Genomic DNA, 26,359 nt, shown 5'->3' with positions numbered 1-26,359 from the left:
GGAGGCGGTACCTGCCCCTACCATGCACTGGCCTTCATGGACATAACTGCCAGTTCCGGTCTCAAGAAGGCCAACGACATCTGCCGCTGGGTCTACATGAGAATGAAATATTTCCCAGATATTAAAGCAATCAATATGGTCAACTCAATGCTGACTGAATTCGACAATGATATAGATACTTCCACCGACAATTTCCAAGAAAGTATACTGCGACCCGTGATTAAAAGTCATCTGGCTGATATAAGGAAGACGGATACGTCTGTTAAACGTCAACTGGACATTGAGACGCCCTCAGACCCACCACGAAAAATGATAAAGATCTGAATTATCAGATAAAAAGAACATAAAGTTGATTATCAAGAATGATGTGATGTGTGCGTGTGTGCGTGTGTGTGTGAGTGTGTGTGTGAGTGTGTGTGTGTGTTAAGTCCCTGTGTGTGTGTGTGTGTGTGTGTGTGTGTGTGTGTGTGTGTGTGTGTGTGTGTGTGTGTTAAGTCACAGTGTGTGTGTGTGTGTGTGTGTTAAGTCCCTGTGTGTGTGTGTGTGTGTGTGTGTGTGTGTGTGTGTGTGTGTGTGTGTGTGTGTGTGTGTGTGTTAAGTCCCTGTGTGTGTGTGTGACCCAAAAAATTTTATTTGCACCAATAACTCATTACAGTTGTGACCGGGTGTGGACGTGTGAATTGCTCATTACTCTATAATTTGTTCATAATTATAGCCATATATAAACTTAAGTAAATTTACTTACATGATTCATTACCTTTGTACGTAGTTAAAGTCACTAATAACAAACAGACAAATGAATAAGCACCACCTTCTCTTAGCTGGAGACTTCAACATCAACCTTGGCATACTAGATGATCAGCCTGTAACTGGTTTAATCAACAATATGAACAACACACTTCTCATACCAACAATAACTAAACCAACCAGGCTCACTGAGACAAGTGCAACCATAATAGACCACATATGGACCAATATACTAGCCCCCCTTAAATCAGGGATAATCACAGATAGCACTACAGACCACTACCCTACCTTCCTCCTGACAAACATTAGTAAACCACCACTTGAATACAACAAAGTCTCATTTAGACTCCATGACGAGGCCTCAATAAGGAAGTTCACAGCTGACCTAGAGACTGTTGACTGGCCTACAGAATTCTCCAAGGCCAATGGTATTGATGACTGGACAGACATTTTTCTTAACAAATTACTTAGACTCTACAACAAACATTGCCCTATAAAAACGAAACAGATCACAAACAAACGGCTTGGTTGCCCATGGCTAACCAGCACCATTCTGAAATCCATTGACAAGAAACACCAATATGAAAAGCAATATAGACAGGGCTTAATACACAAAGATATTCTTAAACACTATTCATCAGTTCTCACCAAAGTAATAAAGAAAGCCAAACAACTATACTACTCCAGTAGATTCACAGACACTAGAGGAGATATAAAAAAGACCTGGAAAACACTCTCTCAGATTCTAGGGACCCACAAACTGAAAAAAAAACAAGAATATTGTCCTAACTAAACCTAATGAAACACCACTACATCCCACTGACACAGCTAACAAGATAAACGACTTCTTCTCAACCATAGGATCTAATCTCGCCAATAAAATCCCACATACCAATGCCCATGCCAGGGACTACCTAGATGGGAATTTCCCAAATTCCTTCTATCTTGCTCCAACTGAGCCCACGGAAGTCACCGAGATTATAAAGTCACTTAAAAATAACTCAGGGAATCTGTCTCATGTCCCACCATTACTGTACAAGCGAGCGGCCCATGTCCTTTCGCATGCTATTTCATTACTTTTTAACAAGTCACTAGAAACTAGCACCTTCCCAAAACTACTCAAGATGGCAAGGGTTACACCAATACATAAAGGTGGTGACCCTACAGACTTAAACAACTATAGGCCAATATCAAACTTACCATTGCTATCCAAAATCTTTGAGAAACTCGTGCACAGGAGACTATATTCATTTATAATGGCACAAAACATACTCAACCCCTGCCAATCTGGATTCAGGAAAAATAAAAGCACTAATGATCCAATCATAAAAATGCTAGATCTGCTTTACACAGCATTGGAAAATAAGGAATATCCACTAGGAAATTTTATTGACCTAAGAAAAGCTTTTGACACAGTAGACCACGGCATCCTACTCCACAAACTTGACCATTACGGTATAAGAGGCCATGCGCTTGCTTATTTCAAATCTTACCTTACTAATAGGTATCAGTATGTCACCATTAAAGACAGCATCAACAACACGGCCACTTGATACTGGAGTTCCGCAGGGAAGTGTCCTTGGTCCCCTGCTCTTCCTCATATACATCAATGATCTTCCAAACGTATCCCAACACCTGAAACCCATTCTCTTTGCTGACGACACGACTTATGTCATCTCTCACCCTAATCTTGCCACCCTCAACACCATTGTTAATGAGGAGCTGATCAAAATATCGACTTGGATGACAGCCAATAAACTTACGCTTAACACTGACAAAACCTACTATATTATGTTTGGTAGCAGAGCAGGAGATGCACAAATTAACATTAAGATCGACAACACTCTAATTACCAGACATAATGAGGGCAAATTCCTAGGCCTATACCTTGACAACAACCTGAATTTCAGCACCCATATCCAACACATAACCAAAAAAGTATCCAAAACGGTTGGGATCCTCTCCAAGATACGATACTACGTGCCGCAAAATGCCCTTCTCACACTATACCACTCACTTATTTATCCATACCTCACCTATGCTATTTGTGCTTGGGGATCAACTGCAGCAACACACCTAAAGCCAATAATAACCCAACAAAAAGCTGCAGTAAGAATAATCACTAAATCCCATCCCTGGCAACACCCCCCCCCCACTCTTCATAGATCTAAACTTACTCCCTGTTCAGTACATCCACACTTACTACTGTGCAATCTACATCTACAGGACCTTAAACTCCAATATCAACCTTCACCTAAAACGCTTTATTGATAGTTGTGACAGAACCCACAGGCATAACACCAGACACAAACATCTCTACGACATTTCCCGTGTCCGACTAAACCTTTACAAAAATTCAATGTATGTCAAAGGCCCTAAAATCTGGAACACCCTACCTGAGAACTCTAGAACTACAGACACATTCATCACCTTCAAAACTACCATTAGAAAACATCTTATCTCCCTGATACACCCCATCAACTAACTACACGAATACCACACAAATACCACCTGGTGGTTCACACTTACGCTCACTCACCCATTTGACCATAAACAGAAATATTAATCTCAGTCTTAAAATAATGAATCCTGTGATACTCCAATACTGAAACTATGTACCGTGCCAAAACAAAAGCATTCACATTGCTAAACTCACAAACTAGTATTTAGTCACTTAGCCATAATACCAACTTACCTCATAATTTGTAATATTTTAAAATTAAGAATTAAACTAAGTCTGCCCGAAATGCCTAGCCATGCTAGGTGTTCTAGTGGTACACTCTGTAATTATTATTTTACTACATGTAAACCACACAATAACCAAATTCTGTAAACTCAGCATTGTAATCCTTATAGAGAATAAACTTTGAATTTGAATCAAAACTTTGGGGCCCAGTTCCTGGACCCATTATGCACCTCTGTAACCTTTTGACTACTGTACTGTAATGCAATATAATACAATTACAATTACTTCTGAATATTTCCATATAATTTCCTTGGTTAGCTCAGTCGGTAGAGCGTCAGACTGTAAATGTGAGGACGGCGGTTCGATCCCCGCCTGAACCTTTCTGTTTATTAATGGACAGTTGTTAATTAAACTTAATTTGAGTTAATATACATAACTACGTATGAGAGTGAGAGTCAGGATGACTTAGTCATCATTGTTTGTGTGTAAGATCATCCCTGGATCCCTGGAGATCAGAGTAAAGTGAAGCAATGGTATCCTCCATAAGACAACATTCAGTTGCAAGATCATCATAAGACAACATTCAGTTGCAAGATCATCATAAGACAACATTCAGTTGCAAGATCATCATAAGACAACATTCAGTTGCAAGATCATCATAAGACAACATTCAGTTGCAAGATCATCATAAGACAACATTCAGTTGCAAGATCATCATAAGACAACATTCAGTTGCAAGATCATCATAAGACAACATTCAGTTGCAAGATCATCATAAGACAACATTCAGTTGCAAGATTAGATTTTTTAGATTTTGCCACCCAAGTGGCTAGTTTATTGTGCACCCCATATCCATCCTGTGGACGGTAGCGCAAGAACATATGGATACACAAAAGGCCTAGGAACTAGGCCCCAAAGGGTTAACAGGAATACATATGGATTTGTATCTACATATCTATAGTTCACTTATCTGTTACAAGCAAATTTAGGAAATTTGCTTAGTATATCTGGTATCTTATTTTCATTAATAAGATATCTTGACATGTCACATAGGTTATTATACTGTCTGTCTCTGTATTCCTCAATAAGTGGACAATTAAGCACATAGTGTTCAAGAGAGTGACCATATGCCTGATCACATAATTTACATTTAGTTTGATCATCATCTGTGTGTCTCCCAAACTGCCAGAAGTACTTGTAACCAAGCCTAAGTCTGGCCACTACAACATCAGTCAGTACTTGTAACCAAGCCTAAGCCTGGCCACTACAACATCAGTCAGTACTTGTAACCAAGCCTAAGCCTGGCCACTATAACATCAGTCAGTACTTGTAACCAAGCCTAAGTCTGGCCACTACAACATCAGTCAGTACTTGTAACCAAGCCTAAGCCTGGCCACTACAACATCAGTCAGTACTTGTAACCAAGCCTAAGTCTGGCCACTACAACATCAGTCAGTACTTGTAACCAAGCCTAAGTCTGGCCACTACAACATCAGTCAGTACTTGTAACTAAGCCTAAGCCTGGCCACTACAACATCAGTCAGTACTTGTAACCAAGCCTAAGCCTGGCCACTACAACATCAGTCAGTCTGTTCACATTGCAAGTTGCTCCATAAACATACTTATCTACGTTCATGTTATCATAGTGGGTTATAGATCTACTCAGGCTTCTAACTGCATTCCTATAACAATAATTTTCATTATTTACTTCTCTCCTAATATTATTCCTAGTGCTAGACACAGTTATACCAAAGTTATATTCTACATTCTCCTTCTGGATACTCTTCTTGGCTAACATATCAACTTTATCATGCAGTTGCAAGATCATCATAAGACAACATTCTGTTGGAAGATCATCATAAGACAACATTCAGTTGCAAGATCATCATAAGACAACATTCGGTTGCAAGATCATCATAAGACAACATTCAGTTGCAAGATCATCATAAGACAACATTCAGTTGCAAGATAATCATAAGACAACATTCAGTTGCAAGATCATCATAAGACAACATTCAGTTGCAAGATCATCATAAGACAACATTCAGTTGCAAGATCATCATAAGACAACATTCAGTTGCAAGATCATCATGATGACACTCTTCAGGTCACTTGTTCTATCTAGGCTGGAATATTGCTGCACACTAACAGCACCTTTCAAGGCAGGTGAAATTGCCGACCTAGAAAATGTACAGAGAACTTTCACGGCAAGCATAACGGAGATAAAACACCTCAATTATTGGGAGCGCTTGAGGTTCCTAAACCTGTATTCCCTGGAACGCAGGAGGGAGAGATACATGATTATATACACCTGGAAAATCCTAGAGGGACTAGTACCGAACTTGCACACGAAAATCACTCACTACGAAAGCAAAAGACTTGGCAGACGATGCACCATCCCCCCAATGAAAAGCAGGGGTGTCACTAGCACGTTAAGAGACCATACAATAAGTGTCAGGGGCCCGAGACTGTTCAACTGCCTCCCAGCACACATAAGGGGGATTACCAACAGACCCCTGGCAGTCTTCAAGCTGGCACTGGACAAGCACCTAAAGTCGGTTCCTGATCAGCCGGGCTGTGGCTCATACGTTGGTTTGCGTGCAGCCAGCAGCAACAGCCTGGTTGATCAGGCTCTGATCCACCAGGAGGCCTGGTCACAGACCGGGCCGCGGGGGCGTTGACCCCCGGAACTCTCTCCAGGTAAACTCCAGGTAAACACCAGTCCACTGACACCCAGGATGTGACTCACACCAGTCCACTAACACCCAGGATGTGACCCACACCAGTCCACTAACACCCAGGATGTGACCCACACCAGTCCACTAACACCCAGGATGTGACCCACACCAGTCCACTAACACCCAGGATGTGACCCATACCAGTCCACTAACACCCAGGATGTGACTCACACCAGTTCACTAACACCCAGGATGTGACCCACACCAGTCCACTAACACCACACCAAGGATGTGACCCACACCAGTCGACTAACACCCAGGATGTGACCCACACCAGTCGACTAACACCCAGGATGTGACCCACACCAGTCGACTAACACCCAGGATGTGACCCACACCAGTCGACTAACACCCAGGATGTGACCCACACCAGTCGACTAACACCCAGGATGTGACCCACACCAGTCGACTAACACCCAGGATGTGACCCACACCAGTCGACTAACACCCAGGATGTGACCCACACCAGTCGACTAACACCCAGGATGTGACCCACACCAGTCCACTAGCACCCAGGATGTGACCCAGGATGTGACCCACACCAGTCCACTAACACCCAGGATGTGACCCACACCAGTCCACTAACATCCAGGCTGTGACCCACACCAGTCCACTAACACCCAGGATGTGACCCACACCAGTCCACTAACACCCAGGATGTGACCCACACCAGTCGACTAACACCCGGGATGTGACCCACACCAGTCCACTAACACCCAGGATGTGACCCACACCAGTCGACTAACACCTAGGATGTGACCCACACCAGTCGACTAACACCCAGGATGTGACCCACACCAGTCGACTAACACCCAGGATGTGACCCACACCAGTCCACTAACACCCAGGATGTGACCCACACCAGTCCACTAACACCCAGGATGTGACCCACACCAGTCCACTAACAATCATTACCAATCATGATGATCATCAATCGTCATCATCATTACCAATCATCAACTATCATCACATATCCTTATCATCATCATTCTCAATCATCACCAATCATGACTAATCATGATCATTATTATCATCAATCACCAATTATCAATCATCATGATAATCATTATCATCAATCATCATTATGAATCATCACCAATTATCATCAATCATCCTTATCAATCATCACCGATCATCATCAATCATCGCAAATCATGATCATGATTATGATCATCAGTCATCATCATCAATTACCAATCATCACCAATCATCATCATCAGTCATCATCATCACCAGTAATCACCAATCATCATAATCATCATAATCATCAATCATGTGGTAATATTGCATAAGGTTCCAATACTTTCTTGAACAACATAAATGATACATTTCACAAACTAAGACAGTAAATTAATGAGCTACATTAAAGGTAGACTGAGGAAGAACTTGCCGGGGACCATCATAACACAAGTTCAACTTCCATTATTCTCCTCCCTCCCCCGTCAACCCCCCAAAATACTGAAGGGAAAGTGGGAGATAAAGTTGTAGGAAGGAAGAGTTGTGAAGGAGGCAGACAAGTATGGCTGCTACACTACGTCAGACTCCTCTCACTTGTAGTGGTCATACACGACCTGTGGTCCACCTGGCCTTCTCTCAGCTCTGTCCTGATGGATACTTCCTCATCTCAGCTAGTAAAGGTAGTTGAGGCTTGATGATAGTGCTGCTGGAAGACACCTGCAACTTTCACTTGTCACTACAGCAGTCAACCATCACACTGGATATGTCACTTTAACTTGACATTTTTCTGGGGTTATACTGGGTCATTTATATATAATGTTACTAGGTATGATAATTGTACTTGTGTGTACCTGTGTCTAAATAAACATCATTACTACCCCAGCGCTCCACCACTACTGCATATAAGTCTTGACTTTTTTTTGTGTTATCCTGAGTCATTAACATCCATATGTAACTATAAGAATTTTATTTATGTGTACCTCTACCTAAATAATCTTACTCATTTACTTGCAGTGGCGGGATGGTTGGTAAATAAGTTCATTAGACAACAATTTTACACAATTTGCAGTGTATAACCCTTATGGTTTAGCACTTCTTTTTTATTAATACACCCTGCCTCAGTGGGAGACGGCCGACTTGTTGAAAAAAAAAAAAAAAAATTTGCAGTTCATTATCCTTCAGGGAAGGTTCCTTCATGCTGGTGAGGAGCTCTTGATCCAAGGAATTGAACCTGTCCTCCAATTCCTCGAATCTAGCCTGAATGCTTTTCCCAGACACTATGAGCCTTTGGGTTTAGCACTTTCCCATGAACGTAATAATAATTTGGATGATTACAGTTGTCTTTCATAGTAATTTGTAAATTATTTAAAATAGCCTAAAAAATTCAAAGCAATTTATTTCTGTTGCGTACCTTGTTAATTGTGAATTTAGGTATCGTACACAACTTTAAACGTTTACAATGTTAACTCGAAAGTTTTACGTAGGATGTGCTTAGGGATGGCATCTTGTTGGAAGAAGAGCATCTAGAGCACTTACCTTGAAGCAGCATATTTATTATAGAATTTTTATTTAAGTGGGCTCTGGGGGGGGGCTTCAGTCACCTCCCCCCCCTTCCCCTCCATTTTTCCTTGGTGATTCCCCTGAATATAAGAATAAATTGATGAATGAGACGTGTGAAACCTGGGTATCTCTATTTTGAAGACAATACTCAGGTTTTTGCACGTCTAATTCATCACGCTTGTCAGTACGTATTGTGTACCATTGATGATGATAATAATCATAATAATATTATTTTTTATTTCTATAAATACATGTACAAGGTATACAGGCCTAGCTGACATCAATGACATACTACTAGCTGGCTGGCACTGGACAAGCTGGCACTGGACAAGCTGGCACTGGACAAGCACCTAAAGTCAGTTCCTGATCAGCCGGGCTGTGGCTCGTATGTTGGTTTGCGTGCAGCCAGCAGCAACAGCCTGGTTGATCAGGCTCTGATCCACCAGGAGGCCTGGTCACAGACCGGGCCGCGGGGGCGTTGACCCCCGGAACTCTCTCCAGGTAAACTCCAGGTAAACTATATAGAAAGCCGCTTGTTATGCAGAGCATTTCGGTCAAATTAGGTCAGTTTTGTCCCAGGATGCGACACACCAGTCGACTAACACCCAGGTACCCATTTTACTGATAGGTGAACAGGGACATCAGGTGTAAATAAATAAATAAATAAATAAAATTTATTTCTTTGTAAAGGTTACAATGTGTAATTACAATTTTGATTTGCTAAGTACAAAGATAACCACTATGATGTCGAGGAATTTTGGGCAAACTAATCCTAATACATAATAACAAATTAAAACTAGATAAGATAATAGTACATATTAACTATACTTAAAACTAAACAAGGAATAGTGGTTAGCTGTTTTACAATCTTATTTGAACTTAATAAATCTTATGTAAACTTAGCACAACATCTAACTTACAAGTATTGGTGCAGGTGGTAATATTTATGGAATGGCAGAATTAAAAGCCAGGAGGTCACATGATAAAACTAGTTAGCAGATGTTTTGGCAGATTTGGTTAATATTGAGAAACAAAATGATTTTATGGATTGGCAGAATTAAGAGCCTAGAGGTCACATGATAAAACTAGTTAGCAGATGTTTGGTTGATTTGGTTAATATTGTGAGATAAGATGATTTTTTAGCAAAGTCCTAAATTTATAAGCTGTCTGGGGATCCTTGACCTGTTCCGGTAGCGAGTTCCAGATCTTCGGGCCTTTTATGTGCATAATGTTCTTGCATGGTGAGAATCTGACTTGAGGCATATTGAAAAGTGACTTATGCCTTGTATTGTGATTGTGCATTCTGTTGTAACTGTTGAATTGTAGTATGTATATGTAGTAGGCACAATAATAAGAGTATATATCTTGTATATTTAGCAAGTTGAGTCTTTTGAAAAGTGGTGGTGTGTGCTGTCTAGCACAGGAGCTGGTTATCACCCTTACAGCAGCTTTTTGCTGGATTATTAAGGGTCTACGGTGGTTGGCAGTGGTTGAGCCCCAGGCACAGATACCATAGGTGAGGTAAGGATATATTAGAGAGTGGTACAGGGTAAGGAGAGTCGTTTGTGGTACATAGTAGCGTATCTTGGAAAGGATTCCTACTGATTTGGAAATTTTCTTGGCTGTTGATGGGTATGGGACTGAAATTCAGGATTACAGTCAAGTAGAAGACCTAGAAATTTGCCCTCCGTGTGTCTTGATATAGGGGAACCATTTAACAGTATGTTGAGTTGAATATTTGAGGCTCTGTTGCCAAACAGCATGAAGTATGTTTTATCTATGCCGAGAGTGAGTTTGTTGGTCATCGTCCATGCATATATCTTTAGCAGTTCATTGTTTACAGTGTTTCCAAGCACAGCTGGGTCTGAATGGGAGTAGACATATGTAGTGTCATCTGCAAATAGAACTGGTTTAAGGAGTTAGGATGCATTGGGGAGATCATTGATGTAGATGAGAAAGAGGAGTGAACTTAGGACACTACCCTGGAGTGCTCCTTTAGCTACAAGTTGGATAGCGGAGTTGACTCCATTTGCATGTACATACTGGTGTCTGTCGTTAAGATAGGATTTTAGGTAGTCAAGAGAATGTCCTCTTATGCTTTAATGATTCAGTTTGAGGTGCAAGAGATTGTGGTCAACTGTGTCAAACGCTTTTCTTAGGTCAATAAAGAGCCCCAGAGGATATTCATTTTTATCGAGAGCTGTGTATATTAGGTCAAGCATTTGTATAATAGCATCATTCGTACTTTTTTTTTGGTCTAAACCCAAACTGGCATGGGTTAAGTATGTTGTTGGATGCAAGGTAGGAATAAAGTCGCTTGTGTATTATTTTTTCAAATATCTTGGAGAGTAAGGGCAAGTTTGATATGGGTCTGAAATTGCTCAAATCAGTTGGATCTCCACGTTTGTGGATCGGGGTGACCCTTGCTGTCTTGAGTATGGATGGGAAGGTTGAGGAAGCTATAGATTTGTTAAACATTGTTGCAATAATGGGTAACAATTCTGGTGCAGCTTTTTTATATATGAATGGCAGCAAGTTATCTAGATCATCTTATTTGTTCTTTAATGATTTAATGACGAGTGAGACTTCAGTGGGATTAGTTGGAGCTAGAAATAGAGTAGTATTTGGATAGTTGCCAGTGAGGTACTTGCTCAGTGTTTCGCTCTTGCCAGGAATCGAACCATGAAACCTCAGTGTGTGAAGTGAGCGCTTTGCCTACCAGACCACAGGCCATCCTATGCAATGACAAATGATATAAAGTACTGTATGTCTAAATGAGATTAATACTATAGGAGCCCCATGGAATTAAATTCTTTTGAGGAATTAGCTATGGCTGAAGGTCCTTGCTCTGTATTCCTTCGAATGCAGGCAAGAGGGATACATGATAATACACTTGGAAGGTCCTGGAGGGATTGGTACCAAACCTGCAAACGAAAATCACTCCATACAAAAGCAAAAGACTCGGCAGGAGATGTAACATTCCCCTGATGAAAAGCAGGGGTGCCACGAGTACACAGAGAGACAACACATTAAGTGTCCGGGGCCCAAGACTGTTCATTTGCCTCCCAGCATACATAAAAGGGATTACCAATAGACCCCTGGTTGTCTTCAAGAAGGCACTGGACAGGCACCTAAAGTCAGTACCTGACCAACCGGGCTGTGGTTTGTACATCAGCCTGCATTTGGCCAGCAGTAACAGCCTGGTTGATCAGACCCTGATCCACCATGAGGCCTGGTCTCAGACCGGGTTGCGAGGGCATTGACCCCTGAAACCCTCTCTAGGTAAACTCCAGGTAAACCATAAGTACTACATTAAGATGTCATATAAATGTCACTTATGTATGCTTGTGATGACTTTATTCAGTATGATTCAGTTCTGAATATGAATTACTTTAATACTATACATACTCAACTTTAAAATATGGAGTTGCCTAAATAAATAATAAACAAAATATTTGACTCTTAAGTGTGATTGGCCAGAATTGTTTTCTCTGTAATTATTGTATACTGTATTGGTGTTTATGTAGATGGAAAGCCAATGCTACGTCAGGGCAATACTGGTGACTGGATTGGAACATTTGAGGGTCATAAAGGAGCAGTATGGGGAGTAGCTCTTAATGCAGATGCATCACGGGCAGCCACAGCAGCTGCAGACTTCACAGCCAAGGTAGGCTCTAATTAATATCTCTTTTAGCTTATATAAATATTGATATTAAGGTAAACATTATCCTTGAAATAAAAGAATGTTAAAAGTAAAAAATTGTGAATATTCACTCTGAAACTACTTTAAATTTACTAAAGTGATATTACTTTGTCTATAGATATGGGATGCTGTGTCTGGGGAAGAGTTGCACTCCTTCTCACATTCCCATATTGTGAAGACTGTTGCATACTCTCCAAATTCAGTTGAGCTCCTAACTGGTTCCCATGAAAAACTTCTCAAAATATTTAACCTAGAAAAACCAGAAACAGGTAATTATTACATTTGTTTATTTTGAATGTTTGAAAATGCTTACTTTTTTAAAAAATCCCTGAATATTTATAAGATACCAAAAATACTGAATACAGGATACGTATTTGTAATAAATTTATTTGTATTTTGAAGCATGCAGCATGTCTACATGTCAAAAAAAAAAAAAACTAATAAAAAGATAAATATGATATATACTTTATTAAAGAGTTGCACAGTATGTATATGGAAAGATCAGCTTATTAGAAACTGTTTCACTTTGTTCTTCAGAAATATTACTGTATGTACTAACACTGTCTTGTATAAAGTCTCATCATTCTTTAGTCTTGAGAATGTGTAATTTCATCCAGTCCTTCAAAAGAGTCTTCCTGCCTTGTTCACATAGTGCTTGTATTCAGTTTCCTGTAATGTTAATTTTAGCTGGTTTTGAGCTTTATCATCATCCCGACTGAGTTTAGCACTTAGTTTTGATTGTAATAATATCCTGACCTCAGTTCTGACTTTGCTAGTGACTACCTCATTAGTCTGGGTATTGTTACCCGTAAGCCTATGTAGATACAAAAGAGAAATAGGTAATTGGCACCAGTTTGCACAATGTGATCAGATAAAGAAATTAAAAGATTAATAGATTAATAATGATTAATTTTATTATAATGTACTTCCTAGTAGTCTGTATTTACTATTCTATATATTTACTGTAGCATGAAACAAGTGAAACAGTTGATTAAATCCTGATTGATCTATATTGCTTGTAAATTGAGTAAAAAAAAAAAAAAAAAAAAAGCAAAATGTAAATCATTGTACAGTCCTTTTCCTCTGGTTAGTGCTTCACCTTTTACTTCAAGATACTCTGCTTTTTACTCTGCTATTGGCTTCACTCATTAGCATTGTCATTATTTTTTATCTTCAACTACTCTGTTGTTTTACATACTGATAGCCAATATTCTTTTTTAATGAAATTTCTTAGAGTAAAATGTTACATGTCTTATTCCTGTCTCATAAACACGCTGGATAACAGGTATATCTTGCTACTTCTACTTACACTTAGGTCACACTGTGCACATACTATGCACTTGGTATCTGCAGACATGGGAAATCTGGAAAAACAGACGGGACGTGCAACTATGACCACCCTAGAAAATGCCGTGCCCATATGACAACAGGAAAATGCAAACTCCCTTCCTGTAAGCTTTTTCACCCTAAAATGTGTACCTCTTCAGTACAGGAAAGACTGTGCTATAACTTAAATTGCCAGGCACACCATCTAAAGGGGACAAAAAGATACAAAACATCCAGGCCATGGGAAAACCTGGGTAGCCACAGCCACTCAAGAGGGAGAGGTTTTTTAGTGCCAGGAAGGAAAAAAAACTGGCAGGAAATGGCAGAAATTGTACACCAAATCCAGTCATTCCTGGAGTGGAACCACAGTCGATGGCCTCCACTCCAAACCAACAGATACAGATACTAATGCTGGAAAAAAAAAAAACCAGTACCAACAATACCACCAGTCCGATGACATTCTTCTTTGCAAATATACAGGGTCTAAAGCCAGCAAACAAACAACAAAATACCTTTCATCCGTGGACTGCTTGCAGAGGCAAAGGCAATGTTCGCGGCTTTCACTGAGACCCACATAAAGGATCACTTGGACAACGAAATATGGATCCCAGGTTACAACCTATACAGATGTGACAGAGTGAACAGGCAAAAGGGGGGGATTGGCCTGTACATTGCAGAGTTACTTGTTTGCACAGAACTGCTTAATGCCTCAAATGATGTAGTGGAAGTTTTAGCAGTAAAGATCGAGAACCAAAACCTAGTCATTGTGGTAGTCTACAAGCCTCCGGATGCAACATCCCAGCAATTCCAGGAACAGCTGTTAAAAATTGACCACTGTCTGGAAAATCTTCCAGAGTACAAAACAAATTCTGGCCACAAAATAGAGCGAAACACCAACGTCAAAGACCTGGGAGTGATTATGTCGGAGGATCTCGCCTTCAAGGACCATAACATTGTATCAATCGCATCTGCTAGAAAAATGACAGGATGGATAATGAGAACCTTCAAAACTAGGGAGGCCAAGCCCATGATGACACTCTTCAGGTCACTTGTTCTATCTAGGCTGGAATATTGCTGCACTCTAACAGCACCTTTCAAGGCAGGTGAAATTGCCGACCTAGAAAATGTACAGAGAACTTTCACGGCACGCATAACGGAGATAAAACACCTCAATTACTGGGAGCGCTTGAGGTTTCTAAACCTGTATTCCCTGGAACGCAGGAGGGAGAGATACATGATTATATACACCTGGAAAATCCTGGAGGGACTAGTACCGAACTTGCACACGAAAATCACTCACTACGAAAGCAAAAGACTTGGCAGACGATGCACCATCCCCCCAATGAAAAGCAGGGGTGTCACTAGCACGTTAAGAGACCATACAATAAGTGTCAGGGGCCCGAGACTGTTCAACTGCCTCCCAGCACACATAAGGGGGATTACCAACAGACCCCTGGCAGTCTTCAAGCTGGCACTGGACAAGCACCTAAAGTCAGTTCCTGATCAGCCGGGCTGTGGCTCGTACGTTGGTTTGCGTGCAGCCAGCAGCAACAGCCTGGTTGATCAGGGGCTGATCCACCAGGAGGCCTGGTCACAGACCGGGCCGCGGGGGCGTTGACCCCCGAAACTCTCTCCAGGTAAACTCCAGGCTCCTGCACCCAACATCTTGCTCCTGGGGGATTTCAACTTAAGGCACCTAAAATGGAGGAATATAGCAAATAATATTGTTGCAGTAATAACACCAGGAGGCAGCTCTGATGAAAACTCACACTCGCACGAGCTTTTAAATCTCTGCACAAAATTCAATTTAAACCAGCAAATAATAGAGCCTACTAGAATGGAGAATACACTAGACCTCATCTTCACTAACAATGATGATCTGATAAGAAATGTCACCATATCAAAAACAATATACTCAGATCACAACATAATTGAGGTTCAGACATGTATGCACGGAGCCCCAGACCGACAAAATGAGATTAGTCACGAGGGAGCATTCACCAAATTCAACTTCAATAACAAAAACATAAAGTGGGACCAAGTAAACCAAGTCCTAACCGATATAAGCTGGGAAGATATACTAAGCAACACAGACCCCAACTTATGCCTAGAACAGATTAACTTGGTGGCACTCGATGTATGCACAAGACTTACTCCTCTAAGAAAAAGGAGGAGTAGATGTAAAATAGAAAGAGACAGGCGCTCCCTTTACAGGCGACGGAAAAAAATAACAGCGGCTAAAAGAGGTCAATCTATCTGAAATGCGTAGGGAGACACTGGTCAGAGAAATAGCAAACATCGAACTTAAGCTAAAGGAATCTTATAGGAGTCAGGAATCGCGGGAAGAACTAAAAGCCATAAATGAAATCGAAAGAAACCCAAAGTATTTCTTCTCCTATGCCAAATCAAAGTCGAGAACAACGTCCAGTATTGGGCCCCTACTTAAACAAGATGGGTCCTACACAGATGACAGCAAGGAAATGAGTGAGCTACTCAAGTCCCAATATGACTCAGTTTTTAGCAAGCCACTAACCAGACTGAGAGTCGAAGATCAAAATGAATTTTTTATGAGAGAGCCACAGAATTTGGTTAACACAAGCCTATCTGATGTTATCCTGACTCCAAATGACTTCGAACAGGCAATAAATGACATGCCCATGCACTCTGCCCCAGGGCCAGACTCATGGAACTCCGTGTTCATCAAGAACTGCAAGAAGCCCCTATCACGAGCCTTTACCATCCTATGGAGAGGGAGCATGGACACGGGGGTCATCCCACAGTTACTAAAAACAACAGACATAGCCCCACTCCACAAAGGGGGCAGTAAAGCAACAGCAAAGAACTACAGACCAATAGTACTAACATCCCATATCATAAAAATCTTTGAAAGAGTCCTAAGAAGCAAGATCACCACCCATCTAGAAACCCATCAGTTACACAACCCAGGGCAACATGGGTTTAGAACAGGTCGCTCCTGTCTGTCTCAACTATTGGATCACTACAACAAGGTCCTAGATGCACTAGAAGACAAAAAGAATGCAGATGTAATATATACAGACTTTACAAAAGCCTTCGACAAGTGTGACCATGGTGTAATAGCGCACAAAATGCGTGCTAAAGGAATAACAGGAAAAGTCGGTCGATGGATCTATAATTTCCTCACTAACAGAACAGAGTAGTAGTAGTCAACAGAGTAAAGTCCGAGGCAGGCACGGTGAAAAGCTCTGTTCCACTAGGCACAGTACTCGCTCCCATCTTGTTCCTCATCCTCATATCTGACATAGACAAGGATGTCAGCCACAGCACCGTGTCTTCCTTTGCAGATGACACCCGAATCTGCATGACAGTGTCTTCCATTGCGGACACTGCAAGGCTCCAGGCGGACATCAACCAAATCTTTCAGTGGGCTGCAGAAAACAATATGAAGTTCAACGATGAGAAATTTCAATTACTCAGATATGGTAAACACAAGGAAATTAAATCTTCGTCAGAGTACAAAACAAATTCTGGCCACAAAATAGAGCGAAACACCAACGTCAAAGACCTGGGGGTGATCATGTCGGAGGATCTCACCTTCAAGGACCATAACATTGTATCAATCGCATCTGCTAGAAAAATGACAGGATGGATAATGAGAACCTTCAAAACTAGGGAGGATAAGCCCATGATGACACTCTTCAGGTCACTTGTTCTATCTAGGCTGGAATATTGCTGCACACTAACAGCACCTTTCAAGGCAGGTGAAATTGCCGACCTAGAAAATGTATAGAGAACCTTCACGGCGCGCATAACGGAGATAAAACACCTCAATTACTGGGAGCGCTTGAGGTTCCTGAACCTGTATTCCCTGGAACGCAGGCGGGAGAGATACATGATTATATACACCTGGAAAATCCTAGAGGGACTAGTACCGAACTTGCACACGAAAATCACTCACTACGAAAGCAAAATACTTGGCAGACGATGCAACATCCCCCCAATGAAAAGCAGGGGTGTCACTAGCACGTTAAGAGACCATACAATAAGTGTCAGGGGCCCGAGACTGTTCAACTGCCTCCCAGCATACATAAGGGGGATTACCAACAGACCCCTGGCAGTCTTCAAGCTGGCACTGGACAAGCACGTAAAGTCAGTTCCTGATCAGCCGGGCTGTGGCTCGTACGTTGGTTTGTGTGCAGCCAACAGTAACAGCCTGGTTGATCAGGCTCTGATCCACCAGGAGGCCTGGTCACAGACCGGGCCGCGGGGGCGTTGACCCCCAGAACTCTCTCCAGGTAAACTCCAGGTAACACTACACAGGCATGCACATTCATATATGTATATACATATACACATCTATTTGTGAAGATTTATGAAGGATGAGGTTAATCATAGAGTTGATGAAGGAAAAAAAGGCGAGTGGTGCATTGAGGTATATGTGGAAAAAAAAAACGTTATCTATGGAGGCAAAGAAAGGAATGTACGAAAGTATACTGGTACCAACACACTTATATGGGTGTGAAGCTTGGGTTGTAAATGCTGCAGCGAGGAGGCAGTTGGAGGCAGTGGAGATGTCTTGTCTAAGGGCAATGTGGGGTGTAAATATTATGCAGAAAATTTGGAGTGTGGAAATTAGGAGATGGTACGGAGTTAATAAAGGTATTAGTTAGAGGGCTGAAGAGGAGTTGTTGAGGTGATTTGGTCATTTAGAGAGAATGGATCAAAGTAGAATGGCATGGAGAGCATATAAAACTGAAGGGGAAGGAAGGCAGGGTAGGGGTCGTACTCGAAAAGGTTGGAGGGAGGGGGTAAAGGAAGTTTTGTGGGTGAGGGGCTTGGACTTACAACAAGCGTGCACGAGCGTGTTAGATTGGAGTGAATGAAGATGAATGGTTTTTGAGACCTGACGAGCTGTTGGAGTGTGAGCAGGGTAATATTTAGTGAAGGGATTCAAGGGAACTGGTTATTTTTATATAGCCGGACTTGAGTCCTGGAAATGGGAAGTACAATGCCTGCACTTTAAAGGAGGGGTTTGGGATATTGGCAATTTGAAGGGATATGTTGTGTATCTTTATATGTATATGCTTCTAAACTGTTGTATTTTGAGCACCTCTGCAAAAACAGTGATTATGTACAAGTGAGGTGAAAGTGTTGAATGATAAAAGTATTTTCTTTTTGGGAATTTTCTTTCTTTTTGGGTCACCCTGCCTCGGTGGGAGATGGCCGACTTGTTAAAAAAAAAAAACACATCTAGGGTTTTTCTTCTTTTTCTTAATAGCTCTTGTTCTTTTTTTTTTCTCTCTCTCTCTATTGTCCATGGGGAAATGGAAAAGAATCTTTCCTCAGTAAGCCATGCGTGTCGTATGAGGCGACTAAAATGCCGGGAGCATTGGGCTAGTAACCCCTTCTCCTGTACACATTTACTAACACTGAGAAGAAGAAAAACTTTATAAAACTGGGATGCTTGAATGTGCATCGATGTAGTGCGGATGATAAGAAAGAGATGATTGCTGATGTTTTGAATGAAAAGAAGTTGGATGTCCTATCCCTAAGCGTTACAAAACTGAAGGGGGTACCTGGAGTTTACCTGGAGAGAGTTCCGGGGGTCAACGCCCCCGCGGCCCGGTCTGTGACCAGGCCTCCTGGTGGATCAGAGCCTGATCAACCAGGCTGTTACTGCTGGCTGCACGCAAACCAACGTACAAGCCACAGCCTGGCTGGTCAGGTACCGACTTTAGATGCTTGTCCAGCGCCAGCTTGAAGACTGCCAGGGGTCTATTGGTAATCCCCCTTATGTATGCTGGGAGGCAGTTGAACAGTCTCGGGCCCCTGACACTTATTGTATTGTCTCTTAACGTGCTAGTGACACCCCTGCTTTTCATTGGGGGGATGTTGCATCGTCTGCCAAGTCTTTTGCTGTCGTTGGGAGTGATTTTCGTGTACAAGTTCATTACTAGTCCCTCTAGGATTTTCCAGATGTATATAATCATGTATCTCTCCCGTCTGCATTCCAGGGAATACAGGTTCAGGAACTTCAAGCGCTCCCAGTAATTGAGGTGTTTTATCTCGGTTATGCTTGCCGTGAAGGTTCTCTGTACATTTTCTAGGTCAGCAATTTCACCTGCCTTGAAAGGTGCTGTTAGTGTGCAGCAATATTCCAGCCTAGATAGAACAAGTGACCTGAAGAGTGTCATCATGGGCTTGGCATCCCTAGTTTTGAAGGTTCTCATTATCCATCCTGTCATTTTTCTAGCAGCTGCGATTGATACAATGTTATGGTCCTTGAAGGTGAGATCCTCCGACATGATCACTCCCAGGTTTTTGACGTTGGTTTTTCACTCTATTTTGTGGCCGGAATTTGTTTTGTACTCTGATGAAGTTTTAATTTCCTCGTGTTTACCATATCTGAGTAATTGAAATTTCTCATCGTTGAACTTCATATTGTTTTCTGCAGCCCATTGAAAGATTTGGTTGATGTCCGCCTGGAGCCTTGCAGTGTCTGCAATGGAAGACACTGTCATGCAGATTCGGGTGTTATCTGCAAAAGAAGACATGGTGCCGTGGCTGACATCCTTGTCTATGTCAGATATGAGGATGAGAAACAAGATGGGAGCGAGTACTGTGCCTTGTGGAACAGAGCTTTTCACCGTAGCTGCCTTGGACTTTACTCTGTTGACTACTACTCTTTGTGTTCTGTTTGTGAGGAAATTATAGTTCCATCTACCAACTTTTCCTGTTATTCCTTTAGCACGCATTTTGTGCACTATTACGCCATGGTCATACTTGTTGAAGGCTTTTGCAAAGTCTGTATATATTACATCTGCATTCTTTTTGTCTTCTAGTGCATCTATGACCTTGTCGTAGTGATCCAATAGTTGAGACCGACAGGAGCAGCCTGTTCTAAACCCATGTTGCCCTGGGTTGTGTAATTGATGGATTTCTAGATGGGTTTCTAGGTGAGTTTCAGTGGGGAGAAATAAATGGGATTAAGTCAGGAGGATCTGAGAGAGTTAGAGCTATGGAAGGAGTAGCAATAATGTTGAAGGACCAGTTACGGAAGGAGAAGAGGGAATATAAAATTGTAAATTCAAGGATTATGTGGATTTAAATAAGGGTCGGATGTGAAAAGTGGGTCATAATAAGCATGTATGCACCTGGAGAAGAGAGGAGTGTAGAGGAGAGGGAGAGATTTTGGGAGATGTTAAGCAAATGTATAGAAACCTTTGAACCAAGTGAGAGAGTAATTGTGGTAGGGGACCTAAATGCTAAAGTAGGAGAAACATTTTGAGAGGGTGTGGTAGGTAAGTTAGGGGTGCAGGTGTAAATGATAATGGGAGCCCTTTGATTGACCTTTGTATAGAAAGGGGTTTAGTTATAGGTAATATGTATTTTAAGAAAAAGAGGATAAATAAGTATACAAGATATGATGTAAGGTGTAATGACAGTAGTTTGTTGGACTATGTATTGGTAGATAAGACTGTTGAGTAGACTTCAAGATGTACATGTTTATAGACGGCCACAAATATATCAGATCACTTTCTAGTTGTAACTACAGTGAGAGTAAAAGATAGATGGGATACAAGGAAAATATTAGCAGCAAGTAAGAGAGAGGTGAAGGTATATAAACTAAAAGAGGAGGCAGTTAGGGTAAGATATAAACAACTATTGGAGGATAGATGGGCTAATGAGAGTACATATATGTATAGGCAATGGGGGTTTAAGATGTATGGGGTAGGTTTAAGAATGTAGTGTTAGTGTTCAGCAGAAGTCTGTGGTTACAGGAAAGTGGGTGCAGGAGGGAAGAAGAATGATTGGTGGAATGATGATGTAAAGAAAGTAGTAAGGGAGAAAAAGTTAGCATGTGGGAGGTTTTTACAAAGTAGAAGTGATGGAAGGAGGGAAGAGTATATGGAGAGAAAAAGAGAAGTTAAGAGAGTGGTGAATCAATATGAAAAGAGAGCAATTAAGAGAGTGGGTGAGATGTTATCAACAAAATTTGTTGAAAGTAAGAAAAAGTTTTGGAGTGAGATTAATAAGTTGAAGAAGCCTAGGGAACAAATGGATTTGACAGTTAAAAATAGAAGAGGTGAGTTATTAAATAGAGAGTTAGAGGTATCAGGAAGATGGAGGGAATATTTTGAGGAATTGATCAATGTTAATGAAGATAGGGAAGCTGTGATTTCGTGTATAGGGCAAGGAGGAATAACATCTTGTAGGAGTGAGGAAGAGCCAGTTGTGAGTGTGGGGGAAGTTCGTGAGACAGTGGGTAGAATGAAAAGGGGTAAGGCAGCTGGGATTGATGGGATAAAGATAGAAATGTTAAAAGCAGGTGGGGATATAATTTTGGAGTGGTTGGTGCTATTATTTAATAAATGTATGGAAGAGGGCAAGGTGCCTAGGGATTGGCAGAGAGCATGCAAAGGGGATAAAAGAGAGAGTGCAAAAATTATAGGGGAATAAGTCTGTTTAAGTATACCTGGTAAAGTGTATGGTAGAGTTATTGTTGAAAGAATTGAGAGTAAGACGGAGAGTAGGATAGCAGATGAACAAGGAGACTTCAGGAAAGGTAGGGGGTGTGTAGACCAAGTGTTTACAGTGAAACATATAGGTGAACAGTATTTAGATAAGGGTAAAGAGATTTTTGTGGCATTTACGGATTTGGAAAAGGCATGTGACAGGGTGGAGAGGGAGGGCAATGTGGCAGATGTTGCAGGGGTATGGTATAGGAGGTAGGTTACTGGAAGCAGTGAAGAGTTTTTATGAGGATAATGAGGCTCAGGTTAGAGTATGTAGGAGAGAGGGAGATTATTTCCCAGTAAAAGTAGGCCTTAGATAAGGATGTGTGATGTCACCATGGTTGTTCAATATATTTATAGATGGGGTTGTAAGGGAAGTGAATGCAAGGGTCTTGGCAAGAGGTGTGGAGTTAAAAGATAAAGAATCAGAGTGGGAGTTGTCACAGTTGCTCTTTGCTGAAGACACTGTGCTTTTGGGAGATTCTGAAGAGAAGTTGCAGAGGTTGGTGGATGAATTTGGTAGGGTATGTTAAAGAAGAAAATTAAAAGTGAATATAAGAAAGAGCACGGTGATGAGGATAAGATAGGTGATGAAAGATAGGATATCAGATTGGAGGGAGAGAGTATGGAGGAGGTGAATGTATTCAGATATTTAGAAGTGGATGTGTCAGCAGATGGGTCTAAGAAGGATGAGGTGAATTGTAGAATTGATGAGGGGAAAAGGGTAAGTGGTGCACTTTGGAGTCTGTGGAGACAAAGAACTTTGTCCATGAAAGCAAAGTGGGGAATGTATGAGAGTATAGTTGTACCAACACTCTTGTATGGGTGTGAAGCATGGGTGATGAATGTTGCAATGAGGAGAAGGCTGGAGGCAGTGGAGAGGTCATGTCTGAGGGCAATGTGTGGTGTGAATATAATGCAGAGAATTCATAGTTTGGAAATTAGGAGAAGGTGTGGGATTACCAAAACTATTATCCAGAGGGCTGAGTAGGGGTTGTTGGGGTTGTTCGGGCATGTAGAGAGAATGGAACAAAACAGAATGACTTCGAGAGTGTATAAATCTGTAGTGGAGGGAAGGCAGGGTAGAGGTTGGCCCAGGAAAGGGGGTAAAGGAGGTTTTGTGTGCAAAGGGCTTGGACTTCCAGCAAGCATGTGTGAGCATATTTGATAGGAGTGACTGGAGACAAATGGCTTTTAATACTTGACGTGCTGTTGGAGTGTGAGCACAGTAACATTTATGAAGGGATTCAGGGAAACCGGCAGGCCGGACTTGAGTCCTGGAGATGGGAAGTACAGTGCCTGCACTCTGAAGGAGGGGTGTTAATGTTGCAGTTTTATAACTGTAGTGTAAAGCACCCCACTGGCAAGACAGTGATGGAGTGAATGATGATGAAAGTTTTTCTTTTTCGGGCCACCCTGCCTTGGTGGGAATCGGCTGATATGTTAAAAAAAAAAAAAGTTACATAAACAACATTAAAGAAATTGGTGCAGGCCTCCCTCATTTTATGCTACAGATGTATTCCAGGCCTCTCCAACTGATCAGCTCAAATTAGGCATAAACATTTAATGCAACATAATAAAAATTACTCATTGTGCCTTGCAAACTGTTCCTATTGCACACAGCCACTGTATATCACATATACTGAGTTACAGATAGAAACAGCACATTGCATAATAGCAAAGTCATATAAAGTGAGGGAAACCTGTAGTTCATTTTATTTATATGACATTTAATCTTGATTGTAAAGTTAGCATTGTAAAGAATCATAGTTTTGTATTTTTTTTTTTTTTATGCCTTTACAAAAATATTTAGTACCATATACAGTAGCTAGTTAATTTTTTTGTTGTTTTTAACTAGTCACTGATAACTTTTACAGAGCCTCAGGTTTTTGCTGGTCATACTGGAGGCCTAAAGCATGTACTTTTCATGAATGATGGGAAACAGATGGTCAGCTGTGCTGAAGACAAAACCATTCGTGTCTGGGATAAAGCATCTTGCCAGGTAAATATTTACGAGTATGCATTTGTAAGTTTCTTAAGCTAGGTGTTTTCTCATAAAAGTATTCTACAGTACCATCTGTACTTTGGTGGATTAAGTGCACAGGACTCTATAAAACTTAACTAACTCTAGCAAAATGCTTTTAATTTTGCTAGATAATTTGTACTGTTATTCACTGCACAAGCTAAGATTATTTTCCCGGTGAGGGTTTATCCCTCATCATTTTAATCTACATTTTCTCAGAGGTATTTCTGCTCTACTTACCCTTTCAAGGAGTCACTTGCTTTGGCTAAGGGGCTTTAAAATTCAGGGAATGGGGCCTTTTCCCTCCATCAGATGACTCATAAATATCCTCTCTTTACCCTCCCTTTCCTTTTGGCCTCATCAAGGAGGATATTTTTCCTTTTGTGAAATCAAGGTACTAGACAAAAGGAAAAGGAATCACTCTTGTGCCCTGTTCTAATATAATTTCTTTTGGAAGTGGTGTGATTGGGTCACTCCACATGATAAAATTTAATCATCCTAGGGATTGTCATGTGACCCTCTGGTGGATATCTGGCAGGGCCTGTGATGGCAGGAGTGTTACTGGAGGTTGTCTGTGGATCTAGGAATGCCAGTTGAAGGTGTATGACTACTAGTATTTGTGCCAGTTCACCTGCTGCCATTATTAACTATAAGACAATTGCAAAGTTTTAGTGCCTTTGTCCAAACAGGTGGTTTTGCTAAGCCTTTCTCAGTCAATTCTGGTGGTGCTATCCTGGTTGTATATGAGGTAGTGGTCTCCAGGGACCAACAGCACTGCCTGTCGTAGTAATGGTGAGCGTGGTTCAAGGTGGTACATGGTTTCTTTTCATTTATTCTTTGAGCTATTCCCCCCCTTCCCTGTCACTAACCCTTACACATCACAGCAGTAAATGACCCATATGGATTTATTACTCATTTCTGAATATTATAATAATAATAAGCTGTACATAATCAAAAATTAAACTCTATACACCATCCGTAAAACCTATACTGGACAGTATGACCAATTTATGACATCTTGTTACATGTATATTTTCAGTGATATGTTTCCCCACTTTGACTTATTCACCATTTTTTTCAACATATATTCTATATATTTACTACCTGTAGTTTCATTTAGTATGTGCTTCCTTTATTTTCATATGTTTCTTAGCCCTGTAATACAGTATTTCCTTTCCAGTGTAGGAGGCCTGATCTGTGGCCAAGCCGTAATTCCCACAACCACTGATAGATAATTATAACAAGTATTGTATTTTTTATTCTTTAACTGGGAAATGCTAAACCTGAGGGTCATATAGCACCTGGGGAATTGAAGCCACTAAGGTTCAGTCTACTGAAGGGAAAGCAAGGCAGTTCTTTGGATCAAAAACTCTCCCTCACCGGCATCAAGGTACCTCCCTGGAGGGTAACACATATTGCCATTGTGCCTTTCTCAGATTTAGTCTATCAGTGTAGACTTGATACTGTATTTCATTGATGAGCCAACCCCTAAGCGCTCAAAGAAAGTCATGAATCTGGAGCAGAAGGTGAAATTGCTCGACAAGTGTAGGACAAGTAATTTGAGCAGTTCTGCCATTGGAAAATTATTCAATGTAAACGAAAGCACAGTGCGCTCCATCAAGAAAAATGAGGCGAAGATAAGGGCGGCACTAGCATCTACTGCTCCTCCCTCAGCCAAGCAAGTGTCACAAGTAAGAGACAGTGTAATGTCTAAGATTGAATCAGCATTATTTGTGTGGATTTCAGACCAAAATAGAAAAGGAAATCCCATAGACAGCAATTCGATTCGTGTAAAGGGAAAGACTTTGTATGATATGTTGACTAGTGGTGAGCCTAGCACCAGTGCAGAACCTAGCCATCCTGACTCCCTAGCAAGTAAAGGATGGTTTGAAAAATTTAAGAGACGGTTCTCCCTGCACAACCTGAAGATGAGTGGAGAATCAAGTTCGGCAGATCATGTTTTGGCAGCTGCATTTCCTGGTGCTTTGAAAAAAATCATCGATGAGAAGGGATACACACCTGAGCAGGTGTGGAATATGGATAAAACAGCCCTGTATTGGAAGAAGATGCCTGCCAGGACTTTCATTGCCAAGGAGGAAAAGATTGCACCAGGGTTCAAGGCTG

The 26,359-nt window shown here is 41.3% G+C and overlaps 1 protein-coding gene across 1 annotated transcript; it reads left to right on the top strand.

Annotated features, from left to right (window-relative positions):
- The first annotated feature begins 7,558 nt into the window (after nucleotides 1-7,558).
- On the top strand, nucleotides 7,559-24,271 carry wmd (serine-threonine kinase receptor-associated protein wmd). Its single transcript, XM_070097552.1, has 4 exons — nucleotides 7,559-7,808; nucleotides 12,216-12,355; nucleotides 12,510-12,660; nucleotides 24,090-24,271. The coding sequence occupies exons 1-4, from the start codon at nucleotides 7,691-7,693 to the stop codon at nucleotides 24,254-24,256; spliced, it is 576 nt and encodes a 191-aa protein (XP_069953653.1). The 5' UTR covers nucleotides 7,559-7,690; the 3' UTR covers nucleotides 24,257-24,271.
- Nucleotides 24,272-26,359: the final 2,088 nt, after the last annotated feature.

The sequence above is a fragment of the Cherax quadricarinatus genome, chromosome 4, assembly GCF_038502225.1.
Source record: "Cherax quadricarinatus isolate ZL_2023a chromosome 4, ASM3850222v1, whole genome shotgun sequence".
Classification (NCBI taxonomy): Eukaryota; Metazoa; Arthropoda; class Malacostraca; order Decapoda; family Parastacidae; genus Cherax; species Cherax quadricarinatus.
The sequence above is the reverse complement of the archived record's forward strand: the minus strand, read 5'-3'. Positions and strand labels throughout refer to the sequence as shown.

Excerpts from the sequence above, each read along its gene's own strand:
- wmd (XM_070097552.1), top strand. The coding sequence starts at position 7,691 with ATGGCTGCTACACTACGTCAGACTCCTCTCACTTGTAGTGGTCATACA. Across the intron at positions 7,809-12,215 it reads CCTCATCTCAGCTAGTAAAG|ATGGAAAGCCAATGCTACGT; the intron begins GTAGTTGAGGCT and ends GTGTTTATGTAG. Across the intron at positions 12,356-12,509 it reads CTGCAGACTTCACAGCCAAG|ATATGGGATGCTGTGTCTGG; the intron begins GTAGGCTCTAAT and ends CTTTGTCTATAG.